Genomic DNA, 16360 nt, shown 5'->3' on the forward strand with positions numbered 1-16360 from the left:
CATACGCCATCACTCTTTTTTTATAATAGTTCAAAATGGCTAATCGCATAGAGCATAGATGGCTACTTTGACGCAGACATGATCTTTGAAGCAATTAGGGTTCGTCGCAATAAGAAGAAAGAGGAGGCGGCCAAAGCAGCAGTATAGTGACAGAACAATGGCGGAGGAGCATGGGAATGAGTCCAGTCAATTTTGGATTGGAATATGTTTTTTTCTATAATGGTTTTTAATATAGGAAATATATGGCCAGAAAGTCACACGACGTGGGATCAGTTCCTGATATACTGGAAACTCTAAAAGCGCCGCCTAAGATTGATACCCCAATTTCCGTTACTGCAAATGACTCACGGCTACGAACGCGAGGAGAGATTTTGCACACTTCACAGGGGGAGCCGTGGTGCAAGCCGCTTACAACCCGCTATATAGCATTTCAAGACGTTTTCCATGACGGGAAAACAGAACACGAAATTGAAGAGTGGCCTATAGGTAGTGGAAATATGTACATCTTATTTTGCGAAGAACACAACAATCATTTCAAGAACAGAGTGCGCAGCTTTTGGGAGAAAGAAGGACCTATTTCCCTGAAAAGTGCCCGCGTTCACTTGCAGCTTCGGCATGGTTACAATGACGCAGAATTCGACACGCCTGAGTTGAATGAACTCGCCATTTCTACCATGGGAACTTTAGTCTATGACTGTGGAAAAGAAGATCAAGAGAGAAACAATAATGCGTTTAATATCTTGGACGGAGAGCTGACAGATATTTAAAAAGAAAAAGCAAAGAATTTAACTACAATTGGATTACATTATAACTTTCACGTGCAGTAGTTGTCATTTCGTGGTATTCTCATCACAACCAACAGTCAATTAGCATCATGGATTTGTCTTGGCTGCGTCGCGCCAGATAACTTTGTACCCAGCCTCATTGTCTTGATAAAGTTGACCAAATCTCATTAGGGGCAATACACCCCGTGCTCCAAGCTATATTGTCCGTCTTCTGCGATAAGCTCACCCGGTGTCACCGCTTTCCGACTATAAGCTTCGTCTTTCACGCATCAGATAAAATGGAAGTTACATCCCAAGTGGGAACATATAAAAGTTAACAAATAAAAGTTAACATGAAACTACAATATTACTTGCTCGCTTGGTATTTTCTGAGTTCATCAAGACATCACAATTGCAAAGACACATTTATAAATGAGTGGGTAACCTCTGGTATATTTATGTTAAATAACTAATACGCAGAAAGCGAGTTAAGCCATTCCTTCCATCATCCTCCCCGGCACAAAAAGCCCAGTGCCCTCTTTCAAAGCTATTCTAAACCAAAAAAGGGAAAACATCACAAGATCCAAACTCTTTCAAGAAATTCCCGTCTACAATGCAGAACCCTCGACACAAAAGATGAAGAGGTGAAGGGGCTCGATGCAGAGACAGCAAATCAGCAAAAAATAATCGGGTTCTCATGGTCTTTGGCCCAAAAGTGCTTCAAAAAAGAGAGCAAACAGTTTTGCGTCTTTCTAGCCAGCAAAGACATACATAAAAGGGTATGGCTATAACCACGATTGGCGGTTGGGAATCCCAAACAAAAAGCCTCCCTTTTTGTTCTTACCAACCACCAACCCACTCAACGTCTCCAAGATCGGTGCGCCTGTCCTTGCGCCAGTTCCAATCTTTCGCCTTGGACCAAGAAGAATTCTCCTTGAGGCGATCCTTGCTCCATCCCTTGCCATAATTGTTGTTGTGTTGATTGTGTAAAATATTGTTATTGTGAGAAGTAGAAAAATGATGATCCCAAACGCCCGCTTCATAATATTTGTTGTTATTGTATCCGTTGTTACTGTATCCAAACCCGAAATGACGACGCTGCTTCCAACCGGGAGACTTTTCGGACTCCACCTGAATGTTCTGGCCTCTGCGACGCTCACCAAGCGCCGCCCACTTGTCGACGTTGCCGCGCTTTGACGGGGGCGAATAGCGCGGCGTGATAGTAAAGGCGTGCTTGGTGGGTGGAGAGACCTCGTGAAAAAAGAAACCATCCGCAACTAAATCATCGTCCACATCCCCCTTGATGACGTGAGCCACGGGGATGGGCTCAGTCTTTTGCGCAGAGTGCTCGTTGGTGCTCTCATGGCTCCAAGTGCGCGAGTTGAGCTCCTGGAGAGCGCTGACCCTCTGCTGCTCCTGCTCCTCCTCTTCGTCTTCCTCCTCATCCTCGTCCCACATGTCGCTCCAGCTCTTGGAAACCGTATCCTTCTTGCCACCAAAGACGGAGGCCATGGAAGGGAACGGCTTGCCCATGGCAATGGGCAGAGATCCAGCAGCGGGAGAAACCTTCTTGGGCATGGGCGGGCGAGTGATATTGAAGGCCCGCAGACGAGCTTCAATGATGCGCGAGTCCAACATGGAGGAAGACGGGGTCTGAACTCCGGTAGAGTACCAGTCGGTAGTCTCTCCAGACTTGGAGAACAGATCCTCGCTGTAGCTCTCATCGTCGGGAATGATGCTAAGTTGGCGACGATGGGCAGCAGGAGTCTCGTTGAGCGCCTTGGTCCAGGGGAATGCGCCTCCATCGATCTGTGGGGTCTGGATGGACGGGGTGCGGAGAGGCTCACGATGAGCAGATGCCACGGTAGGGTTCTCGGCACCGCAAAAGTCATCAAGAGACTCATCCTCCGTCGTAAAGCTCACAGCGCGAAGGAGGGCATCGCGGGCGCCCTCGAGAGAACGCTTCCTAGGATCCAAGTTCATGCACTGCACGATGACCTCGTAGGTGTCCTGCGACATGCTGGGGAAGACATCAAAGAGGCTCTGCTTGTCACGAGAGAAGTCGAGGAAGATGGGGTCAGACTCTGTGGGGGTGGTGAAAGGGTTGCGAGAGAACAGAATGTTGAGGAGACAAATGCCAATGGCCCAGATATCAGCCTCGGCAGGTGAATATCCAGCACCGGCAGAGTCGAATTGCTCAGGAGCCATGTACCTGTCGCTGCCGACGGTAGTCTCGAAAGACCACTTTTCGGTAGTGGCAAGGCCAAAGTCGCCGAGTTTCATCGCGCCATCTTGAGTGAGGAAGATGTTTTCTGGCTTGATATCGCGATGATAGACACCCTTGGAGTGAATGTAGGCAACTGCGTCGACCAGCTCAATCATGAACTGGCGAACGTGCTCGGTCTCGAGAGGTCCGTGACCGTTGCGGATAGCCTCGTAGAGGTCACCCTGGCCGCAAAACTCCATGACCAAGTAGACATGAGCCTCAGTCTCAAAGGTATCAAGCAGGTTGACGATGTTGTTGTGCGATCCCAGGCTCTTATGCAGAGCATACTCCTCAGATCGGTCGTCAACTGCAAACTCGGGGTTGACGTCACAAGGCGCTGACCTCTTGGTGAGACACTTGATGGCGACGACCTGGTTGGAAACGAGATCCTGAGCCATAAAGACCATGCCGAATGAGCCGTGGTTGAGTGGTGAGATGGTCTGGTAGCGACCCCCATCAAGGAGGAGGCCACCAGTGAACTTGTTCCTCATGCATTCCATGCTTTCCAAAGTTGAGAGTGTAAAAATATAAAAATAAAAGGTAAAACTGAAGAAGAGTCGAAAAAGCCAGAAAAGCTAGAACAGAAAGAAAAAGATGAAAAACAGAGAGATGTTAAAAAAAAAAAAAAAAAAAAAGGTAATTTATACAGGCGGAGTTTGGTGTTCAAGATATGTAAAAGTGATATATGCCTTTCGTCTCTAGCCGTGAATCAATCGCGCAGCCTGTTGGTATGAACCGTTCGACGTTTCTATACGAAAGGTTGCGTTCAAGCAAAGTGGGGAGAGAGAAAAGACGTGAACAAAAAAGAACTGCGCAAAAAACGGCAGTTGAAGAATCGAAGAACAGATAACCGGAATGTACAAGCCGTAAAGGACAAAGGAAAAGGAAAAACGACAGGTTGTAGCCACGTATAGTTATTTGTTGGTTGATAGTGTTGATTGGCGGGTTGTAAGAGTTTATAAGATAATCATTTGTTGAGAGATTTCAGAAAAGAGTAGGAGACAAAGGAGACGCGAATTAACGAAACCGTGGCCAAGATGCCGAAAGCCGGCTTGCGTATAGAGAAAAGGTGGAAGAAATTGTTTGTTCGTTATAATGACATCGAGGTCGCGTTAAGAGGCTGAAATGTATAATGAATGACTGGTGTAGATTATTGTTTTTTGTATTGGTGAAGAGTGGTGGTGAGGCTTGAGGAGACGGCGAGGGTCGGATCCGTCAAGTGATCAACAGGTAAGGCGAGTTGAGTATTGAAGTTGAGGTTGAGGTTGTGAGGAGGAAAGAGAAGAATCAGGGAGAGTGAAGCAACGTGGCGGACCAACCAATGTGGCGGCCGTGTGCGGAGCGTAGCTCTCGCTGGAAAGGGGGTGACTCAATCAAGGCGAAGAGATGAGAATATCAAGTCGCGAGCGAGGTTGAGCCGATAACTTTTGGGTAAAGGAAAAAGCCGCTTGACAAGAAAGAGACTTGTGACTATCGCCCGGTGACTCGATCAAGGTACTGATGGAAGAGCTTATCGAGGCGGCCGAAACCGGGACGGTATGACGAAGACGGCGGAGTGCACTAAGCCGAGGCTCTATAGCAAGATTGCGGCGAAGCAGTGACAAGTATAACACGCTGGCGGGAGATGTCTATGATAGACGAGACGTTGTTGAACAGCTGAGGCGGACCGGTGCAGGGATCTGGCAAGGCAAAGGAGGACCCTTCTTTCTCTCGTCGACTGTTGGAGGATATCGGTTGCGTCGGTGCCGATGAGGTTCGGATGGCGGCAGGCTTGCGAGGGTTGTTTCGTCGAGGTGGCGAATCTGGCGCTTGGAATTGGCGATTGCGAGAAACGATGCGACTAGGCAGACGAGTCGAGGATCGAATTCGAATCAGGGTGGTTGACGAGACGCAAGCTTCGAGGAGAAAGAAGGCCTTTGAAGGGGAGGGGGAGCGGGAAGGAGAAGAGGGAACGATGAAGTAGAAGTAGAAGTAGGAGGTAGATGTAGGAGAGTGAAGGCGAGAAGAGACAAGAGGCCGGATGAAAAGGGAATCCCAGCCTAGGCGGGATGAGTAAATGGCCGTGGAAGAGAGTGGAAGTGGACAGGGGGGTGGGCCGCATCTGAAGGCACGAGAACCTGCCAGCAGCGGCACTGGGGGTGGTGGGGCGCGTCCACTGCGTCCACTAGACAGCGTCCCATCGAGCGCTACTAGCACAGGGCACTACAGGGCAACAACACCACTATGCCCAGCTAGCGGCGGTGCTATGCGTGGTAGTCGCACGCTACGACCTGTAGGTACAGTACCTGGTGGCGGTACCGCAGCACCATTGTAGACAGGCACGGAGTACGAGACGAAGCAAAGTACCTGGTACCCGCGGAGCACGCAACGCGGCGCTGGGTTTGGCGCAGAGGTCGGGTACGAACACGGAGTATCTGGTACCGACGCCAGCGCTGGACCCCAGATCAGACACTCACACCTTGCAGTACACTCGCGACATGCCAGTACCGCTACCCGAGCGCATGTTGCAAGGCCGTTGGGCTTGGGTATCAGTACGAGCTCTGGGCATTGTACACGGTGTTTGGGGCCCATGCGCAGCGCATGCACTGTTGTCCGTACTGATACACGACACACGCCCGCTCTCGTACACCGTGGCGCATACCGAGCACGACGGACGAGCACGGCGTCCTTGGGCACCGTGCACACCACAGTCTGCCCCAACAATATCCAGCGAGCTGTCGTTGTCGTTGGCTGTCCTCCTTAGTCGGCATCGAGAGAAGAGTCACGCGTGGTCGCCCGTTGCGGAGCACAGTGCAGGCAGCGCATTTAGGCATCCCGCAGGTTCCCGCACACCCTGCAGAGGCCGCGCCGTTTCTGGCACAAGTGCTGCTGGCTGGCTCGTTGGGGGAGTACCCGGTACAAGCTGTACATGCCGCGCTGGGCAGGAATAGGGGCCCAAGCTGGTCATGAGGGGTACCTGTACACCTGGCAGATGCGCTACCTGGCAACCGCCGGAGTACGCCGTAGTGGTAGCAGCGGTTAGTGCGCAGCTCGTAAATGGGGTTGAGTACGGACGAAGGATGTGTCAGGCCACGCAGAGGAGACACTGACGACAGGTAGCAGCGCATTGTCAGAAATCTGTAGGTCATGTATGTAATGTAATCGACATTCAGTACATGTGTTTGTGCCGTATTCGTGGTGACGACCATTTCTTGCACGGTCTGCATATCGGTGTACCTCGAGTGGCACCACGCAGCAGTCTATTCTTTGTCACTCTTACTGTACTTTCACGCTCATCCTCACTTGGTCATGCTAGCTGGTTGATGCAATGCAAGCACGGGAAAGCGTCCGTCTGCACTAATGGACGATACCTATATAGCATGGGGTAAGATGGATATACCAATTGCTAATGGCACTGGCGTGCTTGTATAGTGCAGCATAGTATATTGAACAATAAGCAGCTACTTACTCGTGCCTCGTTGCTTCGTCAACTCTGCGAACCCGGATGGGGGTTGGTTCGACGCTGATGACGATGGCGAAGGGCGAGGACTGGTTGCCAATTCAACAAGTCGCAGCTGTTAGCATTTAGCCGGAATGGCGACCTGCGCCGCTAACAGCAGTGAAAAGTGCCAATGACCAATTGAGCAGCGCTGACAAAGCGCGCCCCCCTGGAACATGCTGGGCACTCAAGACCAACTACTGTGCAGAACCGCTCCCTTAGCAGCGCTCTAGCACCATTTGGCTGCTGTTGTGTTATCCAGCAAAGCAGTCACGCCAGGTGGCGTCCCCACAAGACGACGACATGACGAGGGTCTGCGTGACTGTACCGTGTCAACACTGCTGAAGAATTACTGTGCAGCCTGGCACTAGCACAGTATCTCAAGGTACGTACACTCCAGCTCGTCTCGTTTTAGCGGCCGGGAACGTGCTTGGCTCTCGCTGTCCAGATCCAGACCCAGTGCCTGTTACTCATACCAAAGTCCGCAATCCGGAGCGACGCTCAGCGAGCCAGATGGCCTGGACGATTGGGTGGCAGCAGCAGCAGCAGCAGCAGCAGCAGCAGCAGCAGCAGCCGCGCAGCAGAGCAGCAGTTCGCTTCGGCGAAAAAAGCACGGCCACGGCATGGTGCGTGCGCTGGTGCCGGTACGGGCTGCATGTACATGGACATGTACATGGACTGCACATTGATTCTACAGGCTCTCGTCTGCCAGTCTGCTCTGGGCGTCGCCCGCAGGATCGTGTTTGCTGTCCGCGCTGCTGCATCTCACGGCCGCGGATCGCCATCCGTCCACGTCGCAACAAAGAAAACGAGCCGACATGGTTAAAATAAAAATGCTAATAATATGAAAGAAGAGATAATCACATCTTGACAGCGGTTGCTGCGTGGCACCAATCGTGAGACCGCCATCTCCTCGATTCCTGCCTTATCCCCCGCGCTGCGTCGAGACACAGAATCAGGGTCTGGAGCACACGACCAAGACGAATTGCTCAATAGCCAATGAGTGAAGCACATTGAATCTGCGCTGCGTACCGCTACACGCACTACGCTGTACCGGTGATGCATTAATGCCACCTATGTGCACCACTTTGCACCACTTTTTGGGGGAGAGGCAGAGCATAGCATAGCCTCCGTCCCAATTTATCACGACTAGACTCTCTCTTTTTTGCTATACTTGGATGGACTAGACTGTTTCTATACGGAGTACGTTGGGTCGCCATACATCTCTGCGCGCCGACGCTCGTACCGCACAGCACGCCGCGTAGGGGTCAGGTTGGCTAATTAGACTTTGTGCTAGGGGAATTGCGTCGTTTTGATTGACGAGACGAAAATGACGAGATTCGAAGAGGGCCCCTCGTTTCTCACCCTCAGTGCCAAATCCGCGTATCAGATACTTTGTACCTCGCCGTCGGTACACCGTGCTCCAGCGATCCCATCTCGGCTGGGACATGATAAGCGGGTAGAGTAGAGCAGATACGATAACGCTCTACGCTGTTCAAAGTAAGTAGATAAGGATCCCGATGCACACATGCGCTGGTACCTACCGAATTCTGCATAGATTGTCCCAAGCAGAGAGGCGCGCCTTGCCAATCTCTGGCTCCCACAGTGTGCTGGGCCTGGAATATTCACTGCCGTTTCATGTGTACACGTACATTGCAGGTATGGCCCAATGCCGGCTCTGATTGGACGCCGAGACACGCACGTTGGGGGGCAGCTTCACGTTTCTGTTTTGTTCCCGGCAACACTATATACAAAGAGTACAAACTGTGCATTAGCAGAAATGTGAGATTGCTGTACTCAACGTACTAAACGTACATACATGGTCTACAATGCACGATGCGGTAGCACAAAGTGGGCGGCGGATGGGATGAAGATGTGTACGGTACTCCGTGTAATTGCTCTTCGAGGCACGACCAGCCATGTCTCACTCGCACAAACGCCTCCGTCCAACCGCTGCGCCGGATCTGGTGCACTGTTCGGCCTCAAAACACTGAAAACAACGCAATTGAGTTCATGTACAAAGTGCCTGTACCGGACTGCGTGTGTGCATACTGTGTCTTTTTTTGCTCTCTACCCCCTTAGGAGCGCATCCATCCCGAAGCGTTTCATCCGGGTGCCATGCCCAGGAGAACGATCGAGCCACTTTTCCCCGGTGATGGTGGTCTGGATCCCGCAGGCCCAGATACTGTAAGGGAGGGAGACTCAGACAAGAGCTGTTTTTGTCTAATCGACGACGGTTTTTAGGTGATACCGCAAGGGCAGGTGAGTGAAGACTTTTTGATTTCTACTATGGGACGAGAGACATTGTACGCAATTGGATTGAACCCTGCATACCATCTCGTACGTGGCAGGGAAAATAGAAAAAGACGAGACAAAAAAGGAAGAAATCAAGGGAACGGCTGGAATGCGTCTTGGTGATGAGATGACGACAACACCAAGACCCCTAAACTGTAGCCAATGCAATGTACCAGCTAGTTGTACAGTATCGTGCCATCCATTGCATGCATCCCGCGCGGCGCTTTATTTTTCTAGGGGCGTTTACGGCTAAAAGTAAATAAGACGCCTGCTCAATTGGTTGCCTCGGGTTGTATGAAGGAATGGTGCTACTGTACTGCTACTACTGCTGCTGCTGCTACTGCTGCCGCTGCCCCCTTTTTGATTTGATTTGATGGGATTGATTGATGGACTGATTGATTCGCGGCCGTTGCTATGAGATGCACGCAAAATAGCCACTTAAAATCTTGTTTTGCCCCCCAAATCAGACAGTTTCTGCTTCCGTATGCTGGGAATCTGTCACTGATAGAAACGTAGATTTCGGAGGACGGACTCGGGGGTCTGCGCTATGGGGCTGCGCTTTAATGCGCCGGAAACATTCGCCGTCCAGGTACACCGAGAGCCACAGTATGTATACAGGGCCAAGTACTCTACTTGTCTACAGTATCCCCTCATCAAGGTTCCGAGTGCATGGATGTCCTCATTTAATCTTGCTTTACTATTACGTTACCCACAGCAATTATACGAAACAAGATCAAAAACAAAAATAACAACTAGCAACGTGTCCTGAATGAACGAAAAAACTAACGAGTCAAATGATGGTCTAGAAACAGAGGAGAAAGGCCCTTTTTTTTCGCCCTTTCTCATCACGAGATGTGCCAATGCCGCCATCGCCCCGGTGGTGGCGATCAAATACTAGCACAAGCAAGCCGTAGCCAGCGTACCCAACACTAAACCACCACTGCCACTTATTCGTATCCATCTACTGCTCACCATTCAAGCTGATACAGAAAATGATGTTCATGAATCTGCTAGAAATAGAAGCCCAGACCCTTTGTGGATTGCGTCTTGTTTGATTGACAGCTACTCCTCGCAGGCGGATAAACAAAATGCGGGATTGATGGGGGCCGCTAAGACATGAAGCTCACTCAATCCCATCCAAACAAACATGAAATCAATACCACGTATCTACAAGCAGCGCTTCTGCTGTGCTATGCTTCCCCCTTGAATTGGCGCCCATCTACTGCAGTGTCCCTATCGCCAGCCTTCTTCTCGCTAAAAACGAATACGCATCCAAGGTGGTGTGATCGTCGGGATGCTCTCCCACTCGTCAAAAAACCTCACTCTCCTTGTCTCCCTATCTGCTCCGAAACTCCATACCAATCTACGCAATTCTTTCGGCGCCCCAGCACTCCGTAATGGCCCCGTATATACCGATCCATATCCGGCCGCATCTACATCATACCTAGTCCATACATGCAAAAAAAAACGAGCTACGTAATCTCTCGTCTGCATCGTCATCTCTGGCTTCTTTTCCATTCCCCACGCTTCCCTCTTAATTTATCCAGGCAGCCGAGAAGAGAAACAAAAAAAAAAGGCCTGAAAATAAAGCTCAATACGATGCTACATAGGTACCTTGGACAAACTCAGCGCAAGCATCAGCCTACCAGGCCACTGGAAAGAATTTTTTTCTTTTCGATCCCCTGACCGCCTTCCAAGAGGTGCCTAGCCCGTATCAAAAAGGGCGTCGGCCGTCCTGCACGCTGACGCACAGCAATGCGCCTCTAATGCAGCTTTCATGCAAGCTACCCCGAATGATACTCTCTACCCTTTATTTTCTTCACCAAGCGCAGTGGCTGCTAAAACAGGTGCTTTTGCCAGCGCGGGAATACTAAATGGCGCCCTCCTCAATAGAGGCAAGCCCAGGCACTAGCGCCAGCTCTAGGGTAGCAGTCAAGAAGTGACACCAGACGCTGTAATCTAATAGATAGTAGTGCGTATTGCGTACAAGATCAGAGAGGGGAAAAGGGCTCCATCTGTCGGGCTGTCCTAGGAAAATTTTCCCTTCTGTTGGGACCTTGTCCTTTGTCCTTCTCAGCTCGACAGCTCTGCCAGCCAGCTCTATTACAACTACACGCCTGACTAAATCGGCCCAGCTAGGTACTTAGCCTTACCGACCTCCCTTGTTTTTTTTACTTCTTTTTATGTAAAATAGAACATTCCACAGCCTCCTCTTTCTCACCGCCTGCGACTCTGAGAGAGCCAAGCGCCCTACTTGGTCTTTTGTTTCCCCTTACAGAGTACATACTAACGATATACGACTACTAGCTGTACTGTAGCTTTAGACGACAAAGAGGAGATAGAGCCGAGACAAAGAAAAATGGCTGAACAGCCCGACTTTGGTAAATTCGACGTTCTTCTGCTAGACATTGGTACGGCGCCCCCTCCCCCACTTACCCCGGGCTGATCAACGTGGGCGAAAAAGTGCGCGTATTCGAATCACGAGTGGTCTCTGCCTGCATCCCTCAACTGTCTTTTGGTTTCGTTGCTCTTCCCAGCTGATGCTTATCGTGCAACCTTTACGTTCCGTGCAGAGGGCACCGTCTGTCCCATCTCCTTTGTCAAGGATGTCTTGGTGAGCCTGCCTGTCTGCTTGTTTTTCTTCTTCCTTTTCATTCGCTGCCCGCGGCTGCAACGCTCGTTCGGATTCGCTTGTCGCATTAATCGCCGTCCGACCATCCCTGTCCATCAGCCAATTGAGTTGCGATGCGCAAGACTAGACACCCTTGCTTTACCCCAACACGACTCCTAGCTCCTGCTCTTCCACGTTATGCGCGCATATACTGTACCAAGTAGTGCCGCTTGTTCAACTCCTCTCTCCCTCTCCTCTCTCTCTTCTCCGTCCCGTCGTCCAACGCAAAAAGTGGCTGACTTTTTGATGGGCCCTCCTTTGTGCCCGTTTTGTTCCTTCAGTTCCCCTATGCACTCAATGTCCTGCCCGAGTTTTTAGCGGAGCAGTGGGACGAGCCGAGCTTTGCTGACTATCGCAATGCTTTCCCCGACGAGTATCGCAATGATCACAGTGCCTTCGAGGCTCACGTCCGGGACCTGGTGGCCCGAGATGTCAAGGCGCCGTACCTAAAGGCCCTCCAAGGCTACCTCTGGACAAAGGGTTATGAATCGGGGGTCCTCAAAGCTCCACTCTTCCCTGACGTGCCACCCTTCATCACAAACGCCCATGCGGCCGGCAAGAAAATCATGATATATTCGTCCGGATCGGTGCCGGCCCAGAAGCTGCTCTTCGCTCACACGACCGCCCAGCCCCCCGACATGAGCGTCCTTATTTCTGACTGGTTCGACACCGTCAATGCGGGGCCCAAGACCGACGTGGCTAGCTACACCACTATCCTGTCTCATCATCCAGACATCAGCCCCGCACGTTGGATCTTCCTGAGCGACAACCTCAACGAGGTAGATGCTGCTCGCCAGTCAGGCATGCATAGCATCCCAGCCGTCAGGCCGGGCAACGCACCTCTGCCTTCCCATCACCCGCTGTCCGAGCTTGCAGTCTCCGAGTTCACCCCGACCTCCATTGCAGACGCTGCAGCTGCCATTGCTGCGAAAACTTCGGCTTGAAGTTCTTGAGTCTTTTTCGTTTTAAAAGGGGGTAACATTCAATCCCGTCGCCGTCCAAACCCCCACGAATCAGTCGATGGCGGGGAGAGTCCGATAGTCAGGTGTTCAACATCACATATTTTAGAATGACAGCAGCTTTCCAGCTGCGTTGATGTGTCGATAATTTTCCGTTCCCGATCAACTAAAAAAAGAGCTATTTGGCTGTGAAGTCGACTATGCGGGGAGACTAGTTGACCGCCATCTCGACTCGAGCCGTACCATATGTACAAAGTAGACTGGCTACTCGATGTGTGTGGAGGGTGCAGGTAGGGAGGATTTCTAGGCGGTCAGCGAGTGGCTGTCTCCAAATCTCCAAAAGCAACCAAAAAAAGAAATCCTGTCAAAAAAATGACATGATGCTCCGCACCTGAACTTTGTTGGGCCCTAGTGCATGAAGCTGTCCTTTTCGTCGCTGCATCTGGTGCAAAGTCAAGGGAGTGTTGCGTAATCCGAAAGTTCCTCTCTCGGCAATCGAGATCAATCACGCCTGTTGCCCTTTGAGTGTCATGACAAAGTTGTTTCTCGTCTTCCCTGGATTGACTTCTTGCTTTGGGAAAGTCAGCCCAGCCTTTACAGCTCCCCCTGTTCTCCTCCACAGGCTGTAGGCTAGCTTTGTCGTCTTCTTGCTTCTTACTCGCACGTAGTTGAGCAGAGCCATCAGCTCATCGAACCTGTCGTCTGTAAAGTATCGCGAATTATCGACGCAGCTTCGTGGCAAGACGACGAAGAGACAAGGAAAGAGCGGTTCGGTAGTGATCGTGCTGTCGACGTCGTCCTTGAGAAACGAGAGCGTTCGTAGAAGCATGCCGCCGCGGCCGAAAGCATCGGGTACGAAGTTGAGTACCAGGCTCAGTGAAATAATGTCGAATTCTCCTTTGCCATTCTCAGGCAATGGCCTCTCCATAAAATCTTGCTGAAGGATGCCTGGTTCCTGACTGTTCAAGTCAATGTGCTGGACGTTGAATACTTTGCTGGTTGAACAAGCGTTTCGAGTGCTGAGTGCTCCAACTTCGAGCATCTGAAGAGGCTGGGGCTGCTTCTTTAGTTCGTCCAGTGGAAGCCATTCCATAAGAACCTTTGATGTATCTCCTCCTCTGTCGATGCTCTGTCCCTGCAGACTGGCCTTTTGATAGTGATCCAATCCTCCCAGACTCTCGATCTCGGCTGCCATCTTTGCTTCTGTTTCCTTGTCGCCACTCCTGATAGCCCGTGCTCGAGTCTTTTCCAAGTGATGATGCTTGTTGATCAGCGTCCTGCTTGCCTTTCGGGTCATGGAACGAGACGGCTTGGCAAGCGGCGGGCGTCCTTGGGTGAGACTACTCAACGTCTTCTTTTTGGGCGCCATCTTGTCCTTGTTTCCGAGGGCGATGTCCAAGTGTATATGTTGCCAAGTGGTGAGATGGTTCGTTGAATATGAGACTTAGGGGCCCTTGGTGAGAAAAGAGCTTTGGGTATTGATGTCGATATCAGCCTTAAATCCGGGTAATGGCTGCCTATGCTGGTAATGAGTGAATGCTGTCTAATATCATGGCCACCGCATAATTCCCCCCTCAGCGTCGACGTTGCATCGTGTCAGTCGCCCTCAGAGCTGTAGCTGTTCCTATGAGGTGTCGTGGTTATATGTCCTGACGCCTCGGCGTGCAGATTAAGGACCATCTGGCCAAATAATGGATATGGCCATATTGATCGCACATTTACTTATAATACCCTTCCGAAAGCGGCTAGCGCGCCTTGCAAAACCTCTCATTAATGTTCGTGGAGATAAATCACATGACTGTAGCGTCGAGCCAGCCAATCACATCCCACGCTTGCTGGAGCCCTAAGTTTTTTTCGCAATTTCGCCCACACTGGTCGAATTAACTTCTATAGCTGGAAACCTCTTTTTTTTTCTTCCTCTTCCTCATTCCGATAAGTCGACAAATCATCAACAGCACCAACATTCCCAGTGCCAAACTCGACCATTACAATGGCTCCCGCTAACAAGAAAGGTACGACTTGAATAAAAGAGACGAGTTTTGTTGTCGTCGTCGAAGAAGCCGAAGCAAATCGAATTGTTCCATTTTCTGCGAAAGCGACTTTTATACGACACACAAAACAACATGCTCTCCCTAATATCTTCCGCGCAGCATCATGCAGCAGCAGATTTTGCGAGTTCTGAATAAGAGCGATTGCTGATGCGTATTATGATGTAGCTGCCACCAAGGGCTCCAAGCAGGCCAACGCCGCTGCCAAGGCCGCCCTCAAGGGTGTAAGTATTTTATCTATAACTTGATATCTACAAACATTTCAGATTGCTAACATACATCTCAGACTCACTCCTCCAAGACCCGCAAGGTCCGCCAGACCACCTCTTTCCACCGCCCCAAGACTCTGGTCCTGTCCCGCGCTCCTCGCTACCCCCGCAAGGCCATCAACCACCTCCCCCGTCTCGATGAGCACAAGATCATCATCCACCCTCTCAACACTGAGAGCGCCATGAAGAAGATGGAGGAGAACAACACCCTCGTCTTCATCGTCGACGTCAAGGCCAACAAGGCCCAGATTAAGCTGGCCCTTAAGAAGCTCTACGACATTGACACCGTCAAGATCAACACCCTGATCCGGTATGTTTACTCTCACAGCATAAGAAAAAGACTTTATACTGACTTTACTCCTTAGCCCTGACGGCTCCAAGAAGGCCTATGCCCGCCTCACCCCCGATGTCGATGCCCTCGACATCGCCGCCAACAAGCTCTCTCTCGTCTAAGCGGGATAATTTTGTTTGTTAAAAATAAAAAGGGAATTGTTGGTTTCTTCTATTCATTTTTTCTTATTCTCTCGGGCGCGGAAATTGGTCTTTAGTCTCAGATGCATGCACATATACCATGGGCATTGAGGAAAACACTTTTGGGAGGAGTTGAGCTTTTTGTCATTTTTACGGATCTGGAACAAATTATGATACAACTATGCAAAACAAAAGACAAAGCCGGTCCGTCCACGTACCGATTATGAAGGGAAACAGAAATAAATGAAGATGAGGGGAGCTGATGAGAATAACTATGCTGGCCCTGAATGATGTGACATGATATCCATTACCACGTAAATTATCAATGTTGTGCTGCCGTTGTAATGCCTTTTCTATGGGTCTTGATGCCCGTTTATTTATTGGTGTTTATCAGAGAGAAGAACAGTATCATATCCCATCCCATGTCTAAGTCATATCCTTTGGACCATATATATATCGTACATCACATAACCTACGCCCATATTAACCCCTCAAAGCCAACAAAAAAAAAAATTCCATTTTATGATCGCATGTTGTTCAGGTGCTTCATCGTCAAAAAGTTAATGTCCAAAAATCGGTCCACGCAGTTGGCCAAGCAGCCTTCCTCGCCCTTGTCCAACTTTGAGCCCTTGATATTTCCAGTGACGCACTTCTTCCAGCAGATCTGGGTCAGGTTGTGTGTTTCTGTATAAAAAGATCCATTGGTTAGCATGCATCGTTCCTCTCGCTTCTGTCTTCTACATTCTCTTGCCCCTCCTCTGTCTTATGGGACAAGCAGGAATTGATATAGAGACTCGAAATTGGGAGAGAAAGTGAAATATCAGCACATACGAGCCTGAATCTGAGATCGCTGCTGCTCATTGGCAAGAAACTGTCGCAGCTCCGTCTTATCCTTGTCGTTGAGCTTCTCGAGGTCGAGGTTCTCGATTCCAGTCTGTGCGGCGTTCATCTTGGGCAGAAATTCCGAGTCAGCTCGTATATATTTTATCAGAGGTTTGTAATTGCGTAGAGTGAGAGAGGGAAGCTTCGTCGTAAACAGAGTCTTGGATATATTTTTGGAGGACTTGCTGCAAAGTGATGATATACGGCGGTGGTTGATAATATTTTTCTATGGGCTTTTTTGGACCAATAGCAGTGCG

General features: G+C 50.3%; 5 protein-coding genes across 5 annotated transcripts; 2 read left to right on the plus strand and 3 right to left on the minus strand.

Moving 5' to 3' along the window:
* Positions 1 to 1178: 1178 nt before the first annotated feature.
* On the minus strand, positions 1179 to 3622 carry GGI43DRAFT_265957 (kinase-like domain-containing protein). The gene has a single exon (XM_083201023.1). The coding sequence runs from the start codon at positions 3528 to 3530 to the stop codon at positions 1605 to 1607; it is 1926 nt and encodes a 641-aa protein (XP_083055767.1). The 5' UTR covers positions 3531 to 3622; the 3' UTR covers positions 1179 to 1604.
* Positions 3623 to 10598: 6976 nt separating this feature from the next.
* Positions 10599 to 12678, plus strand: GGI43DRAFT_266006 (protein UTR4). The gene is made up of 4 exons (XM_083201025.1): positions 10599 to 10942; positions 11111 to 11214; positions 11377 to 11417; positions 11756 to 12678. Exons 2-4 carry the CDS (start codon positions 11163 to 11165, stop codon positions 12416 to 12418), a joined length of 756 nt encoding a protein of 251 aa, XP_083055768.1. The 5' UTR covers positions 10599 to 10942; positions 11111 to 11162; the 3' UTR covers positions 12419 to 12678.
* On the minus strand, positions 12679 to 14113 carry GGI43DRAFT_265983 (25S rRNA (adenine2142-N1)-methyltransferase). Its single transcript, XM_083201024.1, has one exon. The coding sequence runs from the start codon at positions 13800 to 13802 to the stop codon at positions 12939 to 12941; it is 864 nt and encodes a 287-aa protein (XP_083055769.1). The 5' UTR covers positions 13803 to 14113; the 3' UTR covers positions 12679 to 12938.
* Positions 14114 to 14423: 310 nt separating this feature from the next.
* Positions 14424 to 15203, plus strand: GGI43DRAFT_388333 (60S ribosomal protein uL23; the record flags this gene model as incomplete). Its single annotated transcript, XM_083204055.1, has 4 exons — positions 14424 to 14445; positions 14650 to 14705; positions 14768 to 15060; positions 15116 to 15203. The coding sequence occupies 4 exons, from the start codon at positions 14424 to 14426 to the stop codon at positions 15201 to 15203; spliced, it is 459 nt and encodes a 152-aa protein (XP_083055770.1).
* A 214-nt stretch (positions 15204 to 15417) lies between these two features.
* GGI43DRAFT_417572 (Tim10/DDP family zinc finger protein) lies at positions 15418 to 16301 on the minus strand. Its single transcript, XM_083207434.1, has 2 exons — positions 16053 to 16301; positions 15418 to 15905 (listed from the first exon to the last, which is right to left on the minus strand). Exons 1-2 carry the CDS (start codon positions 16168 to 16170, stop codon positions 15742 to 15744), a joined length of 282 nt encoding a protein of 93 aa, XP_083055771.1. The 5' UTR covers positions 16171 to 16301; the 3' UTR covers positions 15418 to 15741.
* Positions 16302 to 16360: the final 59 nt, after the last annotated feature.

This window comes from Trichoderma evansii (genome assembly GCF_050947405.1).
Source record: "Trichoderma evansii strain SZMC 28006 chromosome Unknown GGI43scaffold_31, whole genome shotgun sequence".
Taxonomy (NCBI): Eukaryota; Fungi; Ascomycota; class Sordariomycetes; order Hypocreales; family Hypocreaceae; genus Trichoderma; species Trichoderma evansii.

What these genes read in the sequence shown, in the direction of transcription:
- GGI43DRAFT_265957 (XM_083201023.1), bottom strand. Translation starts at nt 3,530, where the DNA reads ATGGAATGCATGAGGAACAAGTTCACTGGTGGCCTCCTCCTTGATGGG.
- GGI43DRAFT_266006 (XM_083201025.1), top strand. Translation starts at nt 11,163, where the DNA reads ATGGCTGAACAGCCCGACTTTGGTAAATTCGACGTTCTTCTGCTAGAC. An exon ending in CGTTCTTCTGCTAGACATTG is followed by an intron (nt 11,215 to 11,376) that starts GTACGGCGCCCC and finishes CGTTCCGTGCAG; the next exon opens with AGGGCACCGTCTGTCCCATC. An exon ending in CCTTTGTCAAGGATGTCTTG is followed by an intron (nt 11,418 to 11,755) that starts GTGAGCCTGCCT and finishes TTGTTCCTTCAG; the next exon opens with TTCCCCTATGCACTCAATGT.
- GGI43DRAFT_265983 (XM_083201024.1), bottom strand. Translation starts at nt 13,802, where the DNA reads ATGGCGCCCAAAAAGAAGACGTTGAGTAGTCTCACCCAAGGACGCCCG.
- GGI43DRAFT_417572 (XM_083207434.1), bottom strand. Translation starts at nt 16,170, where the DNA reads ATGAACGCCGCACAGACTGGAATCGAGAACCTCGACCTCGAGAAGCTC. An exon ending in GCGATCTCAGATTCAGGCTC is followed by an intron (nt 15,906 to 16,052) that starts GTATGTGCTGAT and finishes CTTTTTATACAG; the next exon opens with AAACACACAACCTGACCCAG.